Source organism: Bidens hawaiensis, unplaced genomic scaffold (genome assembly GCF_021521415.1).
Source record: "Bidens hawaiensis isolate Kalapana, Puna unplaced genomic scaffold, B.hawaiensis_p1.1 tig00025765_1, whole genome shotgun sequence".
NCBI classification, from domain to species: Eukaryota; Viridiplantae; Streptophyta; class Magnoliopsida; order Asterales; family Asteraceae; genus Bidens; species Bidens hawaiensis.
In genome coordinates, this window is record NW_027494123.1 from 50,470 (window position 1) to 74,400 (window position 23,931).

At 36.3% G+C, this 23,931-nt stretch overlaps 2 protein-coding genes across 2 annotated transcripts; both read left to right on the forward strand.

Moving 5' to 3' along the window:
• The first annotated feature begins 151 nt into the window (after positions 1–151).
• Positions 152–11,948, forward strand: LOC143572186 (protein SIEL-like). Its single transcript, XM_077057408.1, has 8 exons — positions 152–757; positions 1,128–1,208; positions 7,041–7,265; positions 7,882–8,073; positions 8,808–8,948; positions 9,039–9,128; positions 10,187–10,614; positions 11,028–11,948. Exons 1-8 carry the CDS (start codon positions 152–154, stop codon positions 11,905–11,907), a joined length of 2,643 nt encoding a protein of 880 aa, XP_076913523.1. The 3' UTR covers positions 11,908–11,948.
• Positions 11,949–14,235: 2,287 nt separating this feature from the next.
• On the forward strand, positions 14,236–15,995 carry LOC143572199 (putative mannan endo-1,4-beta-mannosidase 9). The gene is made up of 5 exons (XM_077057420.1): positions 14,236–14,514; positions 14,685–14,882; positions 15,015–15,137; positions 15,251–15,453; positions 15,626–15,995. The coding sequence occupies exons 1-5, from the start codon at positions 14,236–14,238 to the stop codon at positions 15,993–15,995; spliced, it is 1,173 nt and encodes a 390-aa protein (XP_076913535.1).
• Positions 15,996–23,931: the final 7,936 nt, after the last annotated feature.

The window sequence follows — 23,931 nt, forward strand, 5'->3', positions numbered from 1 at the left end:
GGTTGTATGTTTCTTTGTGGGTTTCTAGATTGTATGCTGGTTTAATACTTGTGTTATATGGTTTCTGATAGTTTATAATCTTTTACAGATGTTTAACAATTCTAAACCGTGAAACCAAACCGTTAGTAACCGTTTCTTCATTTTCATTTCCATGGAACAAAACCTCGTCTCCGATTTCAACGAAACCCTCAAAACCCAAACAACACCTTCCTTAAAACCCTTCTCCATCGCTAGGTCTCTAATCATAAACCCCGCCACCACCGATCAAACAATCTCCACCATCATCCAAACCCTAACATCCAACCCCCAATCCCACCTTCACCACATCATCACTCTCTTAACCGAAATCTCCACCATCCGCCCCCAATTATCACCCACCGTCACCACCGCACTCCACTCTCTCCTCCCCCACGCGCCACCACGTGCCACCGCACTCACACTCTCACTCTCCACACTCTCTGAACACTCGGAGGGATTGTTTTTATCTCTATGCTTTGGTTCATCCGTGGCGGTCCGTCAGAGGCTGCTACCGGAGGCTGAGAAGTTTAACGTATGGCCGTCGGTTCTGCTGACGGTGTATTTAGGGTTTACGAAGGATCCGTATCCGTATGTGCGGAAAGCGGCGTTGGATGGGTTGATTCGGTTGTGTGATCAAGTTGTTGTTGAGGATCGTGGTGTGATTGAAGGATGTTACTTGCGTGGTGTTGATTTGTTGAGTGATGCGGATGAATGTGTGAGATGCTCAGCTGTGAATATGGTAATTGTTTGGGGATTTTTGTTAATTGAATTGAGTTCATGTGTGCAAATTAGGGGTGTGTACGGTTCGGTTATCAGCCAAAACTAAAGTAGCCAAACGGTTTTCGGCTAATTGGTTCGGTTTATTCGGTTAATAACCATAATCAAATTTTGGCTATGAAATTTTTACTTAAAATTACATGATATGGATGTATAAATACATGAAACGGAGGCACAAAAGCTAGAATTATGTGAAAATATGGATGGTTCGGTTAGATTAAATTCGCTTAACCGGGGGTGCATAAAATAGCTGATAGCCGATTTTCGGCTAATTTGTTTTTCGGTTAATTTTGAATCGATTATTGCTCACCACCAGTGCAAATGTGTTGCAGGTGAGTGAGTGGGGGAAACTGCTTGTGGAAAATAGTGACGATGAAAGCAAAAGAGACTTGTCAGATGCATTGTATGTACAGGTATCAATTTCAAATGTCATTTTTAATTGAATTATTAGTCGTGAAGATGCAATATGGATATTAGAATGTTCTTTGACAATGCACCTATATGACAGTCTTGTAGTTGCGAGGCATGGTAATGGTAGAACTAGGGGTGTAAATGAGGCAAGCCGCTCGTGAGCAACTCAAAATTGGCTCGCTAAAAGCTCGAATCAAACCGAGTTAAACGAGCTCAAGGTTCATTCATACCAAATTATGGATATTATTGAAAAAGTTACCTTCTTTCTGGTACTATGGTTCATAATCGTTGTTTTTGTATAAAGAATGGTTTTAATAGCCAAGTTTATACTGTGAATTAGCTTTAATGAGAGCACATACATTTAAAAAGCTGATGGTTCACCATCACTTCGCTTTAGTGACATTGGCAAATGCTGTAGAACAGTGGCGGATCTAGAACAAAATTTTAGGGGTAACGTTTAATTTTTTTTTACCGTGTTTCATATAATGTAAACGAAACACGATACTAAATAAATTTATGCACATACCTAATAGATTTCACAACTTCGGTATTTCCAAGCTTGATTGCACAAATCCGTTTCGATAAGCTTCATTTTATAAAAAACATCTTTCAACGGTTTGAGATGATATCATCATGTTTTTGAAATTCCCGTTTAAAAAAGATTGTTAATAAGACTGGTTTTTTATCAACCAAGTTCCTTAATTTAACAATTTATCAACCAAGTTCCGATCTGATCGTCTCCAAGCTCGATCGACGGTATTGATCTCACTTCACAGTTTGTGCGGCTCACATTGATTTTCAAGCGATCTGCTACAAGATCCGCCTCCACCGTCATCCTCCGTCGCCGCCATGCTCCACCACCCGTCACTCTCCTTCACCACCATCCTCCGTCGCCGTGCTCCACCACCGTCACTCTCCTCCACCACCGTCACTCTTCTCCACCGTTGTGCTCCTCCATATCAGAAAGGATTGATTTTCGTTTTTCCCCTAAAACCACTTTGATTGTAGACAAAATTTCACATACTGTATAGTGTACATACACCCATTTTGCAGCCAATTTTAGATTTTTTTAAACAGTTTTATTATTGATCTTTTAATTTATTTTTATTGTTTTCTCCGAAAATCTGTTTATTTAAGATTTTTTTATTAATTTTCGTTTTTTTGTTAATATTGAATAAACCAGATCTGTAACTTGTAGCATTATTATTATTATTATTATTGTGGGTATTATTATTATTATTATCATTGTTGGTATTATTATTATTATTATTATTTTTGTGTGCGCAATTATTATTATTTTTTGCTGCCGTTGGGGGTCCCAAAGCAAAAGAGTGAGCTTCTTGTAACCTGGCTGCCGTTGAGCTGTATCTGCCTTCATCATCTTCACGGTATACTCGTTCCTTTCTCACTATTATTATTATTATTATTAGTATTATTATTATTATTATCATTAGAACATACGTGATCCGGATCTTTGGAGTTTATTTTCATTTTAAGATCTCTTGACTATTATTGTTATTGCTACACACTATTATTATTATTATTATTATTATTATTATTAGTTTTTGTTACTATTATTATTATTATTGATTTGGTGTTCTATTGCTTGTGTTTGTGTGATTAGTTGCAACCATAGAGCGTAGGAACCATGACTATTACTTGAGACCATGTCCTGAAACGAGGGGTGTAGGAAAGAGTAAAGATAGGGAGCGTATATTGCGTTTGGCTTCTTGGAATGTAGGAACATTAAATGGTAAGTTGCTAGAATTGGTAGATGTGCTTAAAAGACGTAGGGTTCAGATAGCATGCCTCCAGGAGACTAAGTGGAAAGGACATAGAGGGGCTGAGTGTTATGGGTATAAGTTGTGGTACTCGGGGTCTGATGGAGCTAGAAATGGAGTGGGGTTTCTAGTGGCTAAGGAAATACACACTAGTGTGGTGGAGGTGATAAGACATAATGACAGGATTATGGTGTTGAAATTAGTACTAGGAGAGGAAGTAGTGGCAGTAGTCTCCGCCTACGCGCCTCATGTAGGCCTAGGGGATCAGGAAAAGAGAGAATTTTGAGATTGCCTAGACGCAGTGGTAGGGGGCATACCTAGGGGGGAGAGGATTTGCATAGGAGGTGATTTTAATGGACACATTGGTAAGGCTAACGATGGTTTTCAAGCCGTACATGGGGGTTTCGGTTTTGGTGATAGGAATGAGACCGGAACAGATCTTCTAGAGTTTGCGGTGGCACATGACCTAGGTATTATAAATTCTTATTTTAGGAAACAAGATTCTCATTTAATCACTTTTAGCAGTGGCGGACGCGACACGCAAATTGACTACCTTTTGATGAGGCAAGGAGACCGACGTTGGTGGAAGGACTGCAAAGTCATACCTGGGGAGGCAGTTGTGACTCAACATCGACTACTAGTGACAGATATAGCCTTCAGAAATATGCTGACTGTTCGAGAGAAGAAAGGTACACCGAGAATTCGATGGGGAAATTTGAAGGACGAAAATCTTCTACTGTTTAAGGATAAACTCATACTGCATACGCGGGCTCGACTAAATGGGGACTCAACTCATATATGGGAAGCTATGGAGACAAAGATCATCCAAGTAGCAAAGGAGACTCTCGGGGTCACAACAGGAAAGACAAGTGGGCATAAGGAGTCTTGGTGGTGGAATGACGCAGTGCAAGACAAGATAAGGGACAAACAAGGATGTTTTAGGGAGCTAATGAGGTGCACGAATGAGGAGGAGCGAGTGGAATTGAGGGACAACTACAAAACGGCCAAGATAGAGGCGAAGAAGGCAGCGGCGGAAGCAAAGAAGGCGGCCTTTAAACGGATGTATGAAAGTCTAGAAACAAAAGAGGGGGAACATGCTATGTTTAAGATTGCCAAAGCCAGGGAGCGTAGAAGGCAAGATCTAGGACCGGTGAAGTTCATAAAGGATACAGATGGGCATGTACTGGTCAAGGAGCAGGACATCAAGCTAAGATGGCAAACCTACTTCCACAATCTTTTTAACAATGGGAGAGCTTACCAAGAAGAACATGACAACACAAACTTTCAACGACAACAATCGAATAACTGCTACTGCCGACGGATCACACGAGAAGAGGTGAAGGATGCACTTAGGAGGATGGGAAGGTCTAAGGCGGTTGGCCCAGACAACATACCCATCGAGGTGTGGAAGTGTCTGGGGGAGGAAGGAGTCATGTGGTTAACTACTCTGTTCAATAGTATTCTCAAATCTAGTAAGATGCCAGACCAGTGGAGGAGCAGCGTTGTAGTTCCTATCTATAAGAACAAAGGAGATGCCCAATGTTGTGGTAACTACCGAGGAATCAAACTACTAAGTCATACTATGAAGCTATGAGAAAGAGTGATTGAGGTTAGACTTAGACGAGAAACTCAGGTTACGGCCAACCAATTTGGCTTCATGCCGGGGCGTTCCACCACAGAGGCAATACACCTTATAAGAAGATTAATGGAAAAGTATAGGGAGAAGAAGCGTGATCTACATATGGTGTTTATTGACCTAGAAAAGGCCTACGACAGTGTGCCACGACAGGTGCTCTGGGAGTGCTTGGAGGGTAGAAGAGTGCCCAGGAAATACATAGAGATAATTATGGATATGTATACCAGGAGTGAAACAAGTGTCCGTGCGCCAGTGGGGGATACTGATTTCTTTCCTGTAGAGGTAGGTCTTCACCAGGGGTCAGCGTTGAGCCCGTTTCTTTTTGCGGTAGTCTTGGATGAGTTGTCAAAGTCGATTCAGGGGACTCTCCCGTGGTGCATGATGTTCGCAGACGATATTGTGTTACTTGCTGAGAAAAAACAAGATCTAAACATGAGGCTTGAGGAGTGGCGAACAACCTTAGAGACAAAAGGTTTAAAGATTAGCCGATCTAAGACGGAGTACCTCCACTGTGATTTTGGTGGGATAAACGACAATGAAGACGCACAGATCACAATTGAAGGGCAGGTGGTCCCGCAGGTAACGAAGTTCAAGTATTTAGGATCATTTGTACAGAGCGATGAGGAATTAGACAGTGATGTGACCCACCGAGTTCAGGTAGGATGGTGTAGATGGAAAGCAGCCACAGGTATATTGTGCGACAAGAGTTTCCCGACTAAACTAAAGGGAAAATTCTATAGGGTGGCAGTTAGACCTGCAATGCTATATGGAACAGATTGTTGGGCCATCAAGAAGGCACAAGTGCGGAAGATGGAGGTAGCAGAAATGAGAATGCTACGTTGGATGTGTGGGCACACAAGGCTAGACCGAATAAGAAACGTTGTGTTTCGCGAGAGATTAGGGGTGGCGAACATAGCAGACAAGATAAGAGAGTGGAGATTGAGATGGTTTGGACATGTAAAGAGAAGACAGACGACGAATCCTGTTAGATCCGTAGAAAACATTACTATAGAGGGGAGGAGGGGTAGAGGACGACCGAAATTGACTTGGGATGAGAGGATTAGGCATGATTTGATAGAGCTAAACCTCTCCGAGGACATGGTTGAGGATAGGAATTCGTGGAGAAGTAGAATTAAAGTTAAGGATTTTTAGAGAGAATTGAATACCTTAGGGCTTAGACTTAACTTATTTAGGTCACATACCATAATGGTATTTCCCTTACATATATTATTATTATTATTATTATAATTATTATTAGCTTTTATATAGCTGTTAAACTGTGATCTTATTATTAATATTATTATAATTAGTAGTAGTTTTTATATAACTGTTAAACTTTGATTTCCTTTATTTTGCTTCATACACATGTACTTAGAGCCGAGGGTCTCTCTGGAAGCCACCTCTTTATTCCTTTGGATAGAGGTACGGTGTGCCTACATCCCACCCTCCCCAGACCCTACTTATAGCTTTGCTGTCTGTGGGATTTTACTGGGCATGATTGATTGATTGATTTGATTTTTCTAATAGAAGTGGAAAAATACCTAAAGTGTAACTGTCGGAGGCCAGAGCAGCGGCTGGACGACTGCAGCAGTGGAGGTCGGAGGGTATAATAGGGTATGCGTGTGCGTCGATGGTTTTTCTAACAGTGGAGATTGTTGTTGTTTTGTTTCATTGTCGGGCCTTCAAAAAACAAAGAACAAATGGTGTGGCAGTGGACCTTTGAATTAGTTTGGGCTTTTAATTGGAGTTGGTGTGGGCTTTTAATTAGTTTAAGCTTTAATGTGCTTGGGCTTTTAATTAAACTTTGAGAGTATAAGGTGTTTGGATATTGATGAGGGGTAACATATATTTTTTTTAGAGGTAGCGAAATACAAAAACCTTCAAAAAATAAATAAAATTTGCATTTGCGGCTAAAAGTTGAGGGGTTGCGGAGGCTACCCCTGCTCGTTAAGCAGGTCCGCCCCTGCTGTAGAATAGCAATAAACTTAAGGTTTTTTTGGTACTATTATTCTGCTATGAAATGGGTGCTGATATGTGATTCACAAGCTGCATATTCCCAAAATACCCTTATTAGACAAAAATCAAACGGATGTGCGACCTACCTCTTTTTTTTTCGGTGGTAATTTGACAACCACCACCATTTTCTCTCTCTTTCTTCTCTACTTGACTGAATTGATAATATGTTAATGATAATAAAATAAATAATATTACATATTCAATACAAAACATTATAACTGAAAAAAACATTAATTTAAGAATGTGTATAGAAAAAACAATGTCATGTCAAAGCTATTGTACATGAGTAATAACTGATTAACAGCAAAAAAGCACAACTGAAACGAGTTATTCTATAACTCTCTAGTGTATCCCATCGCATTTTGATTTTCCGGTATCAATTGATTTGAATGAATTTTCAGCTCTGTTCAATGGTGAGAGACATGAGTATGAAAGTTAGAATGGAAGCTTTTAACGCCCTCGGTAAAGCAGGAAAAGTGTCCCAATATCTTCTGATGCAAACACTTTCTAAGAGAGTTCTAGAGGAAAATAAATTTAATGGTCAACCCTCAGTCAAACGTCTTCGTTTAAGAGCATTAACCGCTGCTGGTGCCTTTTTACATGGGCTAGAAGATGAGTTTTATGAGGTACCCCTGACGCACTGCAATTATTATTATATTCTAGATGTCACAATTTCCATCCATTTACATAAGAATGAGTCAATTTGGATTATGGTTTTATCTCAAACGGGTGTGTATGGGTAAAATGGGTCTTAATCTTTTGTTAATTAATTATTGATTGATTATTATTCATTTGGGCGAAAATATTCGGGTACCATCTTTTATTAATATTGTTTAAACTTACTTGATATTCATAACTAAATATGACTATCCATAAATTCAGTTTCAATTACATGCAAAGCTGAAACCAAACTGAAAGTTCAGGTTGTATGAAAACTTAAAATCAAAACTGTTGGTTTTTGTTTGGGCTCGGTTTTTTCGATTACGAGTCATTTTTTCCGGTTACGTATCGGTTTTTCTTTTTTTTTGGTTTCATGCACAGCCCTAGGTAAAACTAAACAAATTAGTTCATTTAGGAATCAGATTAAAAGGGTGAAACGAGTTATAAGTCTCCCAAAAGGGTGTTTTCTAATGCCGAAAGCCTCCTAGATCTTTTTAGATTAAAATGATTTATTATTATTAAAATAGTTTATTTATTTTTTTATCATATATTTAACTGCATACGCTTGTTTTTAATTTGAAGGTACGGAGTTCTGCGTGTTATTCTTTGAGGATCCCTGCCATTCTTTGTGGTGATTTAGCTGAAAAAGTTTTAGGTTTATTGATGGATGTGTTGAATGATGATTCAACAGTCGTTAGATTGAAAGCTTTGGAAACCATGCATCACATGGCGGTTTTTGGTCACCAAAAAGTGCAAGACATGCACATGCACATGGTAAGTTTCTGTTCGTTGATTGATATATTGTATTGATAATCATGTTTGATAGAATCTGGATTCTGATTAAAAATAGTTTAAAAAATGAATGATTCAATGTGAATTCTCAGTAGAATTGGCGATTTCAACACACTAAAATATGAATGATTTGGTTTGGGTTATGTGCTGTAACCAAACAGGTGAAATAAAAGGAGTTAGCTTGAAAAGAAACAGGCCAAAAGCGTTGAAAGTGTTTTTGCTGAGCCTGAGCTTGTCAAATTTCGAGCTCGGCATGTTTAACTTAAGGGTGTTTGAGTTCGACTCGTTTTTTATTAATTATTATTTTTATATACATTTATTTTATATATATATTTACAATCATAACTTTTGTATATAAACAAAATATATATTGTTTAGTTATTTTATCATAAATTTATGCATGATATTTATTATGTGTGTGTGTGTGTGCGTATTTAATATTAAATAGATTTATATAAATAACAGGTTTGTTTAGACTCGTGAGCTTACTAGATAGGTGAAGCTTGTGCTCGGGCTCGTTTATGCTTGAGCTCTTTTAAGATGGGCCTTATTCGAGCTTTTTGCGAGCCGATCTCAAGTAGCTCATAAGCGGCTTTGATCGTTTACAACTATGCAAAAGACTCGCCAGATCATTTTTATCAAAAAATGTTATTGGAATAATTTAGATGTTGTAATTATATCAAGCTCACTGTTTTTTTTATTGTTTTGATATGCAGTTTCTTGGAACTCTAGTTGACATGAACTCATCTGTAAGATTCACAGCAAGAAAAGTTCTTCGATTAACCAAGTTTGATAAGATGCCTATGTTTAAATTAGCTGCTGACAGTCTAATCAACAGTCTAGAAATCTATCCACAGGTAAGGTGCTATAATTCTTCTCATTTTAATTTTGTTTTTTACAAAAAGTAATTTTTTTGTTGATCAAGATTTTGATTCTGGTTGTTTCAGGATGAACCAGATGTTCTCTCTGTTATATTTGAAATTGGCCGAAATCATGGAAATTTTGCTGTAAGCATCACAGAGGAAACCTTTTTAGAGGTTGAATACTTTTATTCTTTTTTATCTATCAGAATTTTTAACACGGAGTTGCAACATTAGTCCTCAAGTTTCAAAAAGTACAACTTTAGATGCACGAACGTAACACCATTGACCTTAAAAGTGATGGACGCTAAGTGTACATGTAAATTGACAAAATTACCCTTTAGTATAAAAAAAGTAAAAGATCTAAAGTTGTAGTTTTTTAAAAGAATATAATAGACCCCACCATTCTATTACTAAAGGGTAGCTTGGTCATTTTACATGCACTTAAATAAAAAACTTATCGTCCGTGCGAGCTACTTGGCTCACTAAAAGCTCGAATCGAGCTGAGCTTAAATGAGCCCAAGCCCGAGCCTAAAAGTAAGCTCGTTTATTAAATGAGCCCGAGTTTCACTTATCGAGCTCAAGTAGGCTAGTGAGCCCAAACGATCTTTTCTGTTATATAGTTTATTAACATATCAAATATATATTTACACAATATTTATTATTATATATCAAATTATAACAAAAATAACTAAATAATTTATACATGTGTTGTAATAAAAGTTTGTATATCTAAATATATATAAATATAATTATAAATATACGTAAAAAAATATTTCAAAAATATATATATAAACTGATAAATAAATAATAAATGAACCGAGCTTAGTTGTCTGAAGTTGTGATTTTTGAAACTTGGGTACTAAAGTTTCAATATGGTCAAACTACAGGGACTATCTACGCATCATTTTTTATTACTTGCCTTTTAAACTTTTCTTTTCTTAGAGGAGGATTCAAATAAAAATAAATAGTTTCCCAAGAATGATAAGAAGGGCATAAAATTTGGAGTTAGAAAACTATGTGGGCTTGAAACTATGTAGGGGTGGGTTAGTGAAGACTTAAGAAACTATTTTGTAATTTGGAAACTACTAATCTCAACCAACCACAAGATCCTAGATCTAAGGGCCTAGATCTATCCTTACTCTTCATAGAAAACTGTCTTTTTTACTTTAACCCACCCCCTTTTTCTTAAATGAGTAAATCCATATGTCTTTTAATCTGTAAACGTGTTTTAGATGGAACCTTGTTCCGCAAGCGACTGGGACTTCAACAGCTCAAAAACTGCTTCAATGATCACGTTAGCGATCTCTGCTCCACTCTCCCATGAAAGACAACATTTTCACATAATACCATCAACAATATTTTCTTACGCGGCTACAATGCTCGGAAGAATATCTAATGGGTTGACTGAAGTAATGGACTGGGCCACACTTTTGTCTTATTTGTCACATTGTAGTATGTCAACTGGGCCCCACCATATAGAGATCGAAGATGATGTGGCAACAGAGGTCAGCGGTCAAATATTGGTTTCCCGTGTGGTTGATCCGCTTGAACTACATGATAAAGAATATAACTGTGTGAAGTTTGTTCTCGCTAATGTTGCAGAAATATGGCAGCCTTTGATGAAGCTCGGATGCATCAGTGAATTGCTTACGGCTTTAAGGTTAGTTTGCGTTTATTCCTTTTTAAATTTTATTTTTATTTATAAGGGTAATATGGTCAATTAACAAAGATTGATAGAAAAACAGACCATGTTAGAAACATATAGTTAATTGAAACAAGAATGAAATTACATTGATTGAAAAAGATAAATTTTAACTTGTGGTCTGAAATGGTTATTTTAGCCAAACCACAAGGACTAAGACCATAGGTTAATAAAAAAGTATTATTTAAAACATTAATATCACGTATTAGTTTTAAAATATGTCCATCTTAAGTTTCATAATTTATTTGTAGATTAGTTTCTTATATCTTATCCACTAACCATATAATTGTAAAATCTTATTTCGTCTATTTCATATTATTTATATCATGACTTAATATTGCTACACTAAATCTATTAATATGTTTACACAGGCGTTGGAAGGAAGAGCTAGCAGCCCATATTACCGACTCACGGCAATCCGATTCTGTTTTAACGTTTACTTTACAGTATCTTGACGCCATTAAACTGCTTTCAAAAGCATGGTGCCACGTTATGTGCCCGTTAGACTTCATGTACAACGAGGTCGGGGACTTGGGATATATTTTACAGAAATTAGACACAAAACTCAAAGAATTAAGATACCGTTTTATCGGGCTGAGTGAAGAAGGCGAGCAGCATATTATTGAGCTCGCACTCGTCGCGTGTACCCTCAAATTATCCACTTTTGATCCCCGTATTCACGAACTTGCTTTAAAGAAATTGCTGGCTTACAAAGAAACATCAATGGAACCTTCTGGATTCTTGACTGAACTAATGAAAACATTGCAAAAAGACGAGAGTGATATATTCAGTTTTCGTGAACCACTCAAGTTGTTCTCGTTAACACAACTTGTGTTATCTAGAGAGTTGAGATACATGAGGGCGGAACTTGAAATTGATGACAATGCTTGGTTAAAACCTGTTCCTTTTGTGGCGGGACTACCCGCTGGAATACCGTTAAAGATGAAGCTACATAACACGCCGTTTGATGCCGAGTTGTGGCTAACGATGTCGCGATCGAAAGACGCTGTTGATTATGTGTTTATTGATTTGAAAGAGTTTGAAGGTTGTGATGAGATGAGAGAGTTTAGAGTTATAGCCCCTTTCTATAAGACCCCAAAAGTTGATTCTTTTGTATTGTTGTTATGTATAGGTATAGAATGTGAGGAAGTGTCATGTATTAGAGGTCATGGCTATGGTGGGCCAAATCATGACCTTGTTTACCTTTGCAAAGAAAAACAAGTGTTCTTGTCTAAAGGTAAACAATATTAAATTATTTGGTTATACTAATATGAACAAGGAGATGCAATATTTTATGGTTAAGTTTTGGGAAAGTAATTTCAAAGTTCTTTCTAAAGGAAAAGCTATGACCTATGAAGAGTGCTTTTTATTTTTATTTTTTATTGTTTTTAGTTTGAACGAATTATATTATATGTTTGTCTACCATAAGCTAGAGGTAAAAAGATGCATGTAATTCAAGGAGGGATAAGAAATTAAAATTAATTCAAGTGAACCATTATAGTCAAATAACTCTCAAGAAGATGGTTTGTAATATTGTTTATTGAAGACAAATGGGTTTGATTCGGAACAAATAGAATATCGTTTACCGAATTACAAGTGAGGAAAGGCGACACTACTAGAAAAAGAGACATTTTTCTAGGACTGCTTTTGTAGGAAATTTGTTGGAAAACCCACTTTCTAACAATTTTCCAACAAAAAAGTTGTGTTGAAAAAACACATGCTTGAAAATTGTTTTCAACCGTTTTCCAACAACTTTTCTTACAAAATTGCTACAAAAATACACCGTCTCAAACTTTCTACAACATTCCTACAAAAACTATTTTCTGATTCGCAACAACAATCCAACAAAGACAAAACTGATGCACTAATTAATTTGGCATGACCGCATGAGACCAACATATGCTTTTTATCGGCGAAGAAATACACTCTGAGCTTAAACCGGCTTTATTGCTAAAACCTTCACACATGCATTTAACAGGATTTGAACCCGCAACCCGCAATCACTTAAAGGAGAAAACAGCTTTCACATCAGGATGCCCTTTGTGCAAGATCTTGAATTGCAAAACAACATATTAATTATACAAATATATGACCCGCCTAATTTCATTCATGGAGGAGTTCTCGCTTCTTTATCCATTCTCTTAGGTATTAAGCAATATAGGTTGAGAAGAGCTCGAATATCCACAAATCGATTTCGAATTACCGGGTTCAATGATCAAATGACAAAACTTATTATTTCTTCTTTAAATCCAAATCCGTATCCAATTTGTTCAAAGTTCACCACACGGATCCAACTTCTAGAACACCTTGAAAACAATATAAAAATAACAAGCTTTGAACACGGTTAAACAATGACGAAAACCCGACCAATTTTGACTTTCTTAAGTTTGGTCAATCAGAACATATAATTATTTCTCGGCCAAAAAACATCTTGCAAACATGTGGCTTGGCTCATTATTTCTTGTAGTTGAATCAAATTTGTGCGAGCAGGCCTAATTAAAATATGAGACTGATCCATCATTCTGGCCCAAAACTGAAATAAAACAGGCAGCCCAATAGTGAACATTCTTGCCGGGCCATTTCTTGATATATTATATCAGCCCAACTGTCAAACCTAAGGCGGAAATGCCGGGACGCGAACCGTGGTTCACAGCTCACAAGGTACTATCATGCAATATAAAATATGGCAATATCTAATTAATTTATTTATTTCAAAATTCAAATAAAGTGCACAACTTTCAATATATGACAATAATAATCCAAATTTAAATAAAATGCAAATATCCACTGTTTTAATATCTAACGGTCTCTCTATGTGTCCTTCACCTTAGTTAAGAGACATAATTCAATTTACCGCTTAAAGAGTCACGTATAATAAAACCACCAAATATCCATTCACCATGTTTTCCAACATTATGTACAAGTACCTAATACAAAAATCCTATAACTAGCTAGAATCGGAACCGTGGAATGAGTTTTCTAATCATTAAAGAGTACGACGGTCGTGTTTGTCTTGCGTGATGTTAATCCGGCCACAAATCAGGCAAGGTAAAAAAGTCATCAGCTAGTCATATGTAATTTGCTATATATATATATATATATCGATCCACTTGATGTTATATGCTTCTAAGATGAAACAGAAAGTGACATCACATGCAAATTGAAGCTCATGCAACATGCGTCACCTCACCTCACCAGATGTTACTTACAAGATCCACGCACATAGAGAAATAATATATATTGACCAGAAATAGAAGCTTCAAACGAACAAATTGCACACAAGCTAGCAAACGACTACCAAACGCTTTGTGTTTCGCAGTTGACACCAACTGAATTGTGATGACGCCTTATGCAACTACTTTATGTTTGGAGTTAAAGCTGTTCATGCAACCAACCGTATGGAGCCATGCATGGGCGTTCTTGAGTTACACAAGCAAGATGAAGAGGTCTCGTTTCCAGTTAGTTACAGATCCGTAGTATAAATACAGAGGGAGTTAGGACACCGGAACACACACTCTGCATTCCATCCATTGCTCATACTCATTTCGTATATCAACTTCTACTGAAATCTAATCAACCATGTCATCACCCAATGGAGATCATTCCGTTAATGGCAGTTTTGCAGAGACAAGGAAACATCGTTTCGAGGTTAATGGAAAGCCGATGTATTTTAACGGGTTTAACGCCTACTGGCTAATGTGTATGGCTGCTGATCCATCCACGAAAACCAAGGTCTCAGATGCTTTTCAAGAAGCTTCAAAAGTTGGAATGAACATCGTTAGGACCTGGGCTTTTAGTGATGGTGGCAGCAAACCCCTACAAACCTCTCCCGGTGTTTACAATGAGGACATGTTTAAGGTTCTCCAATAATCTGATGGATATCAATTTCATTTCTTTCCGTTTTTTTTATATGTGCTTGTCATTGATTTTATTTAAACTCAACTATAATCAGATATCAAACAAATATATATACTCCTAGGAGTAGCTAGGATATCAAACATCTAATCCTGGCTTCATTGTCTTTACAGGGGCTGGATTTTGTGATATCAGAAGCCAAAAAACATAACCTTCGCTTAATTCTAAGCTTGGTCAATAACTGGGACGATTTTGGAGGTAAAAAACAATACGTTCAATGGGCCAGGGATCATGGAGGGCAGTACGTTAACAGCGACGACGAATTCTTTTCTAACGCTGTCGTTAAAGGATATTATAAGAATCATGTGAAGGTATATACATATGATCTGCATGTTGGTCTTCAGTCACATTAATTATATATTTTCTACAGCATCCATAATTGGTTGTATATATGTTGTTGCTATTCTTGAGCATGCTAATTAATATGTGCAACTTACTTACAGAGCATTCTTACGAGACTCAACTCAATCACCGGTGTTGCCTATAAGGACGATCCCACCATCTTCGCATGGGAGCTGATGAATGAGCCCCGTTGCCAGTCTGATCTGTCGGGAAAGACGCTTCAGGTTCATCTATGCTAGCTTGTTCTCCAGCTAGCTAACCGCTAACACACACACACACGCACGCACGCACGCACACACATATATAAATAACGCCTCGATCGCTCTTCTTCCTGTAGGAATGGACCGTAGAAATGGCCGCTGAAGTCAAATCAATTGACAGGAATCATCTTCTTGAAATTGGGCTTGAAGGGTTTTATGGAGAGTCGATGCCTGATAGGAAACAAATCAATCCAGGCTATGAAGTTGGGACTGACTTTATTTCAAACAACAAGATCAATGACGTAGATTTCGCTACCATCCATCTCTATCCGGATCAATGGTACCATCTGTTCCTTACCGCCATCTAACTCAAACACAAGTTTGTTCATTTTGTCATGTATATAATCTGAAACGTACACCACCAGCCAACTCCAACACCTGGCTATAGTTATAGCGTTTTTATGTCATTTTGTTAGATTGATTGACATACATACACGTATTCTGATTCACAGGGTTTCGGGAGGAAGCGCTGAAGCTCAAGCCGAGTTTGTAGAAAAATGGATTAAAGCCCATATTGAGGATAGTAAAGTCGTCCTGCGAAAACCATTACTCATTACGGAATTTGGTAAGTCCTCGTGGTCATCAGGCTACACCGTCAAGGCAAGGGACGATTACTTTCAAAACATATTCAACATGGCTTACGAAAGTGCAAGAAACGACGGGTCTTGTTCGGGCACAACGTTTTGGCAAGTCATGGCTGAAGGAATGGATAATTGGGGCGACGGATACCAAGTTGTGTTGGAGCAAAGCCCCTCAACTGCTGCCGTGATTGCACAACAATCACAAAAGATTTCTTCACTCAACTCGACGATGAACATATAGTTCTATGCTTACCACACAAGAAGAGCGATGGCCGATGAAATTGGATTCGTTTAAAATAAATATCTTTGTGCGGCAACACTAGCCGCCACCTTTGATTTGAAGCTTACATACCTTTAAAATTTGAATTTAAAAATAAGTTGAATCTAGGAACACTTTATTATTTAAAGACTGAAATTCACAGTGTAATGCACCATCCCTAAACCATGGATGGATGAATGAATTTGCTGGTTGGATTAATGCATGATAAGTAATGAATATTATTTTAAATCTAAATAATATGACACTATCCGTGTATATTTATTGACTACTTTTGCTAACCAAACAGGTTGAAAATTCAACACCTTGATAACAAAGACTAAAATCCGTTGTCCATTTAAAACACGTTGTCTTAAACAAATTGTAACCTGACACTTACACCCAAAGAAATACTAATGATTCAAGTTAGAAATTAAAAAAAAAAAAACAAAAAACAAAAAACTTTACATGCGTAGTGATCTCCCAAATATTCTCCGCCTAAAACGATAGCAGCTTGTGTACCTTTACAACCACCAACAAGGCAAATAAAAGTAAAAAATAATAATGTTTTTGACAAAAATTAAATAAATTTATATAGAGCTTCAACAAGTACCGCGTAAACAACTTAACAATATCGCGAAACTAGAGATCGGAGAATATATGTTGGGCCCTATTTTGTGATGTAGTCTTTTGTATTAACTCATACAGCTCACGATGTAATTTATTAGCTTTCGGTTTCATTTCTGTATGTTTGAGCCCGAGACCTTGTATTTTAGAGCCCTTTGGGCTGACATTGTGTTGTAAAAGTCGGATTACAAGGCCATGGCGATTCCAAGGTCCTCGGACATCAACCTTGCCGTCGTTTTCCCAACTCGGCCACCATTACTTGCCAAGGTCCAACTCCGTCAAAAGTCGGAGTACCCGGGATTACTCGGCCTCCAAGGTCAACCCGGCCACCATTTCTTTTTAGTAAAAAGTTAAAAATAACAACAAAACATGAATATTTTGAATTAAGTTTTTTTTCATATAAATAATGTTTATTTTGACGTGAATTACGCTTGTCTTAACACATATATATAATATCCAATAATTATTTTATGTTATATTTATCTTGTTCGAGTACAGGCCGAGTTCTCCCCGAGTACTCCCTACAAGGGGCCGGGACAGCTGCCTAGGGATCGACTAGCGAGTTTTTAAACACTGGCTGGTATAATAGATGGGAGCATGGCATGGCTTCACCTATAAAAGGTGAAGCATGCACATGCTAAACCAACCTTTTGAAAACTCTATCTTATCTTTCTACCAACTCTCTCTTTTCTTTCCCTTTTCGACAGTGAACCGAACACAACAAGATCAGAGATCTCGGTTCCTTGTGAGTGATTTCCGCTAGCTCACGAGTGAGATTTATCAAAGAACATTGTTGTTTGATCCGTTCTAGGTACCTACAATTGCTATCAGAGCTTTCGGTTCAACCTTTTGTGGTTTTCAGATCGTAGTTTTTGGATTTTGATCTTAGTTTTTGTTGGATTTGAGGTTGTTTTTCGTGTTATCAACTACTTTTGGAGTACCTTACACCTTTGATCTACACGAAAATCATCAAATCTGTGTTTTTGAGTTTTTTAGTCTGGTTCAGATTTGGTTGAAAAACTTAGATCTAGGCCGATTTAGTGGTTGTTAGACTACAGTCTTTTTTACTCTATTGGTAGTTTAGGCGCCATCTTAAAAAAATCACTGTAGCAAATCGAGCCGAGTTACTGTAGCAAATCGAGTGGAGTACTGTAGCAAATCGAGTCGGGTTACTGTAGCAAATCGAATCGAGTTACTTTAGCAAATCTAGTCGAGTACTGTAGCAAATCGAGACGAGTTACTTTAGCAAATCGAGTCGAGTACCGTCGCAATTACTTTACTGAAAAAAAGTTTAGGTCCCGAAACCGGATCCGACAAACGAACGGATCTGTTCCTGATAAACGATCGAGACGGGTGTGGTGAAATCATACGATCGAATGAATAATACAATGATAATATAGATAACGAATGATCCCGAATCGGTAAAAATATTAATATAATAAACGAACCGACCCCACCCAAGGTGAGTTCCCCTAGGGTGGGTGAAAACACAATAAAAACACACACATACAAAGACAACATGTGACATATATATAGAAAAAACAACAATATTTTAGAAGCATTTTTCCCGTTGAATCTAATCGCGTGCATCGAAGCTCTCATCTTGGATCCGGAATTCACGCCCACTTTAATTATTAGCCTGACCATAAATATATTACGAGTTTCGCCGTATTTATATCGCAAGTCACAAATTATTGGCCAAACAATCACCCCCTCGGCCTGTGATATCAAAAGTTTGACAACCCGTGTCTCGAATCTTCACAAATCACCCGATAAACCGAAGCCTCTTCGTTTCAATTCACCCCCTCAAGGTATGACCCGCCTAATTTCATTCATGGAGGAGTTCTCGCTTCTTTATCCATTCTCTTAGGTATTAAGCAATATAGGTTGAGAAGAGCTCGAATATCCACAAATCGATTTCGAATTACCGGGTTCAATGATCAAATGACAAAACTTATTATTTCTTCTTTAAATCCAAATCCGTATCCAATTTGTTCAAAGTTCACCACACGGATCCAACTTCTCGAACACCTTGAAAACAATATAAAAATAACAAGCTTTGAACAAGGTTAAACAATGACGAAAACCCGACCAATTTTGACTTTCTTAAGTTTGGTCAATTAGAACATATAATTATTTCTCGGCCCATAAACATCTTGCAAACATGTGGCTTGGCTCATTATTTCTTGTAGTTGAATCAAATTTGTGCGAGCAGGCCTAATTAAAATATGAGACTGATCCATCATTCTGGCCCAAAACTGAAATAAAACAGGCAGCCCAATAGTGAACATTCTTGTCGGGCCATTTCTTGATATATTATATCAGCCCAACTGTCAAACCTAAGGCGGAAATGCCGGGACGCGAACCGTGGTTCACAGCTCACAAGGTACTATCATGCAATATAAAATTTGGCAATATCTAATTAATTTATTTATTTCAAAATTCAAATAAAGTGCACAAGTTTCAATATATGACAATAATAATCCAAATTTAAATAAAATGCAAATATCCACTGTTTTAATATCTAACGGTCTCTCTATGTGTCCTTCACCTTAGTTAAGAGATAATTCAATTTACCGCTTAAAGAGTCACGTATAGTAAAACCACCAAATATCCATTCACCATGTTTTCCAACATTATGTACAAGTACCTAATACAAAAATCCTATAACTAGCTAGAATCGGAACCGTGGAATGAGTTTTCTATATATGTAAAATTTGAGTTGAGAGACTTTTATATATGTAAAATTTGAGTTGAGAGACTTTTATATGTAAAAGTTGAGTTGAGGGACTTTGATGTTCAATTTCAACAAGTGAAATGACTTTTATATGAAAAAGTCGGGTTGAAGGACTTTTGTGAGCAAAATCAGAAAATATGTTTGTTTTTTATGGTATTTACCCTAAAAAATTAACTAAAAGAATTCTGGAGTTTTATGGTATTCTGGAGTTTTACTACCAGCTTGTCTTAACGAGTCTGAAGATGGTTACATAACATTATTAATCCTTAAAACTTTATGACACGTTTATGGTTAATAAAACTCGAGCTAAATTACACGTGTCTGGATCTATGCATATATGTCAACTAGTATGCATACCGGTATTCATACTCAATATATCCCCTTTAAGCGATCAAGCCGTTGGGCAACAGTTCCCGTGGCCGTGGGTAATTACTTGTGTGTAGATTTGGTTTGAACGCACTCGGGATCAGCGTATCCCTGCCGAGAAACCTATTTACGTTGAAATAATGAATTTAAATTATTTTTAGAGTCTATCAACATTTCACAAACATATAGTTGACGCGCTTTCAAAAAAATTCGGTAACTAAGCGTAGCAAGTATACAAGGTTAAAAAGTCATCAAGATACATGTTGTTCATTAAATTTCATATGGCTCAAATTTTGATAAGTGTTAAATCTTTTATTTTATTTATAATCTTTTGTAACACTTAAGTGAGAATCTAATTCCCAACTTTTATGTAAATTAGTATTTGAACTAAAAGGGATTCGCTAAATAAGCGTAACTCTAATGCATTTACAAACAAGCCAATACCAACTGACAGTCACGCCCAGGCCTTGAGTCAAAGTGTGACAAAATGCTAACCCTCTAAAACTTCAAGCCTAATGCCCAAACCAATGAAAATCTAATCCTAGTTGATTGATTTTGATATTTGAATGTTTCGTGCTATCATGAATCAACTTCTGTCCGGTGGACACCACTCTAACTTTTCATATTCTACCTCCCATCACATTATGTCACCCTATTGTAATCACCCACTTATGATCTGTATTATGCCCCCGTACAAAAATCATGTATCCATCTCTGGGTACAAAATAATATTGACACCAAATTTCTAGATAAATAGATACTGAATACCGTCAAATTTATCTATACAGTATATATACTGATGTTTGGTACCAAATGTTCATCCTTATCTACCGCTTAGCCAACTACCCAAGTGGCTTAAAATATGTTAATAGTGGTTGACGTTATTAATACTTAGCATGAAAAAGGAGTCGGCTGGCTAAAACAAAACGGACTAATATAGCAAATTAAACCACTTTCTAAATGTAAAGCAATCATTTAAGACAAAAAATTATAGTAATTTCAAAATAAAATTAGGTGCATCTAACCGATACCCTACCATCGTTTCGTAAAATCAATAGTGACGGCCAATGCGTTATGCACTTAATCTCTGGAATACACAAGTGATGTTACTAATCCCATATTTAATTATACATTAATAACCACCGGCGCAATTGCAAATTTTTTATTTGTATAATTTTTTTTATTTTTAGGTATAGGTATTTTTGTCATTCGTATATCGTATGTGCGTCTTTCTTGTTGTGTATACCAAAAAGCATAAGGTAAAAGTAATTATTCATTTCATTCACATAAGCTAGCCGATTAAGACAACAAATTATAATGATCCATTTCATTCTTTTGTACATTTCATTCCCTCTCCATTCTTACCCCTATACCAAACAAACCTATAGGATTTGATCCACCACTAGACCAAAGGCCCTTTGGTTTTATGTTGAATACAATATTGGTGCTTTTAATTCACAGTTTGTTGTGAAGGTTGAATTGACTCGGATTGTATAGATTTGTATTGTCACACCCCGACCAAAGGCGGCGGAACATGCCGGGGTGCAACGATTGCTCATAAGCGCATAACACTATTTAAAGCGACAATATTTAACAAACTCATTTCATTTCACATCATCGAAAATGTCACATAACCAAATATTCATAACTCAAATACAACAAAATATAACAAAATATAGCAAATCAAATATTGTTCAGTTTTTCTAATATCCTAACGGTATTTGTGACGTTTTCTTCACCGAACTCCATAATCAACCTAGATGCAAACCTGTAACATTTCATAAAATAAAGTTTATCAACACAAAGGTTGGTGAGCAATTCATAAGTTTGAACAATAGATATATAGTATGAAAAGCCACAAAACTAGTATACAAAACCATAAATAATAGCTATAAACTTGGATAAATAGTTATCGCTAACAAGTTAGCGACACCCAACTATAATGGGTTGCCAAATAGTTTAGGATTTTATAGTTATCGTTAATTGCATTACGTTAACGACACCTTGCCATGAGGGGTTGCCAAATGGTCTAGGATTTATAGTTCCACCATCCAAAAGCGATAAACACATAGTCAAATAAGCATAGAACACCAAATCGAGCAATTATTCAAGTAAGGTATACAACAACGTTTGTGGTTTAAGACCCAAGTATAAAACATTTAGTTTAGATAAGTTGAAATGTCACCCCCAAAATAAAATATAGAAAACGGGGTATGAAGTTACTCACATTCAAGTAATAAACTTGAAAGATTGATTATTTGGAGATTTGCCGGAACGACGAGTTTAACGTATGAAGCCTAAATAAAAGAAAGTCTTGGATTTAGAAAGGTTGTCTTGAAGATCTTTAAATTAAATAATTGTTGCAAAAACTAATCAATTAAAGTTCAAGGTTTAAAATGTAACTATTTAAGAATTTATAATAATAACCCTTTTAAAAAATGTAAGTTTGCTTAAAACCGGGTTAAAGTATCTAACCTTAATATTCACTTAACCAATGTTAAGTAATAAGGTGGGGAAAATGCTAAAATGCAAGTTCCATTAGGCTAAAGATACTAAAACGGTTTTTAACGAGTGTTCGGGTTGTCGGTTCGGGTCTTGACAAATGGTCAAACCCAAAGTCAACTTTCCAAAATATTAATTGTTATGAGATAACTCATTAAAACATACTAACACTTAACCAAGTATGTAGATCTATTGTTTAGAACTAACAACGCACGTTAAGCGAGTGTTCGGTTTTGTCGGTCCAAGCTATGTTATGAGATCAAGTTGGATCCAACTATTCCAAGTACTTAAGAAAATAATTAAAATCAGTTTGTAAACTATTTTTTTAAAGAAATATACAAGTCTTGATAACTAAAAACACACTTGTGTGTCTTAAGCGAGTAAAAGTCGGTATAGTTCGGTCTCCATCTCACAAATAGTTCATAGATGGTTTCAACATGCCCAAATATCATAGAACTTGTATATTGGTTTATAAATGAAGAAAACTTAAATTTTACAACAAAAAAAGTTAACTACAAGTCTTTTAAGCAAAAGTTTCGGTTTAGTTCGGTTTCCATCTTCCAACGAGTTCATAGATGGATTCCATATGCTTAATATCAAAGAACTTGTAAAAATGATTTTTGAAACTCAAATCTAGCAATAAACATGTTTAAACAACTATTTTAACAAAACTAGTAAACAAAAGTTCGGTTTCCGGTTTGGACTAGTTTCGGTTAAACCGAGGTTAGTCTTATACAAACCCACACCATGGAACTTGTAAATAAGATGAACAAACTAAAGGGTTAGAAGTTAGTCATAAGTGATATGTATAATAAGTTGTGTGTGTGTAAATATATATCAAGAACACGAAGTCCTCCATGAAGCCTTGCCTTATGACATTCGAAACTTAACCAACCAAAGTCGGTGAAGTAACAAATAAAGGAAACAAGGGGTGTGTATTATATATATGTTGTACCACCATATTCAAGAGTTAGTAATGTTAGATGAACAAGTTAGAATGAAAGACTATAGTTAGTTTGACTTGAGAAGTCAAAACTTCAAAAATACATAAGAAATAACAACCTTGAATCTATGGAGTTTGAGAGAGTTTTTTGGAGATGTAGCAAGAGTAAAATGAAGAAGATGGGTGTGTATATATAGGGAATGAGTGAAGGGTTGGGTATAAAGATTCTTTTATGGTTTGCATAAAAATGGGTATGTTTAAAGGGTCAAACAATGCATAATATAAAAAAAATATATTTTATATATTTTATATATTTTAAATGACAAGATCCAATATTTTATATATTTGAAATGTTCGGGTTACAAACGGGTCGGGTTTACATAACAAAAGTGACCCGAAATTGACGAATGTCACATGTATGGAGAAATAAATAAAAAAAACAGAATTACAAATTGTCTTTTAAACATAGCTGACTACGGATCAATTCCTTTAAAAAGTTTACTTTCAAGCGGTGTCCTTACAAGACAATTTTATTTGATTTTCGTCCTTTTGACTAATGGTCATCCAAAATTCCAGTTAAGTGGTATTATGTGAGCTGCACATGATGGGCAATTTTGTAATTTAACATTCATCAATATATGCACATTAAAAAACAAAAATTATATATATTTAAATAGTATTTAAAAAAAACTAAAGAATATACACCCTCTTAGGCTAATAAGTTGTAAATGTGTAACTTATTAACT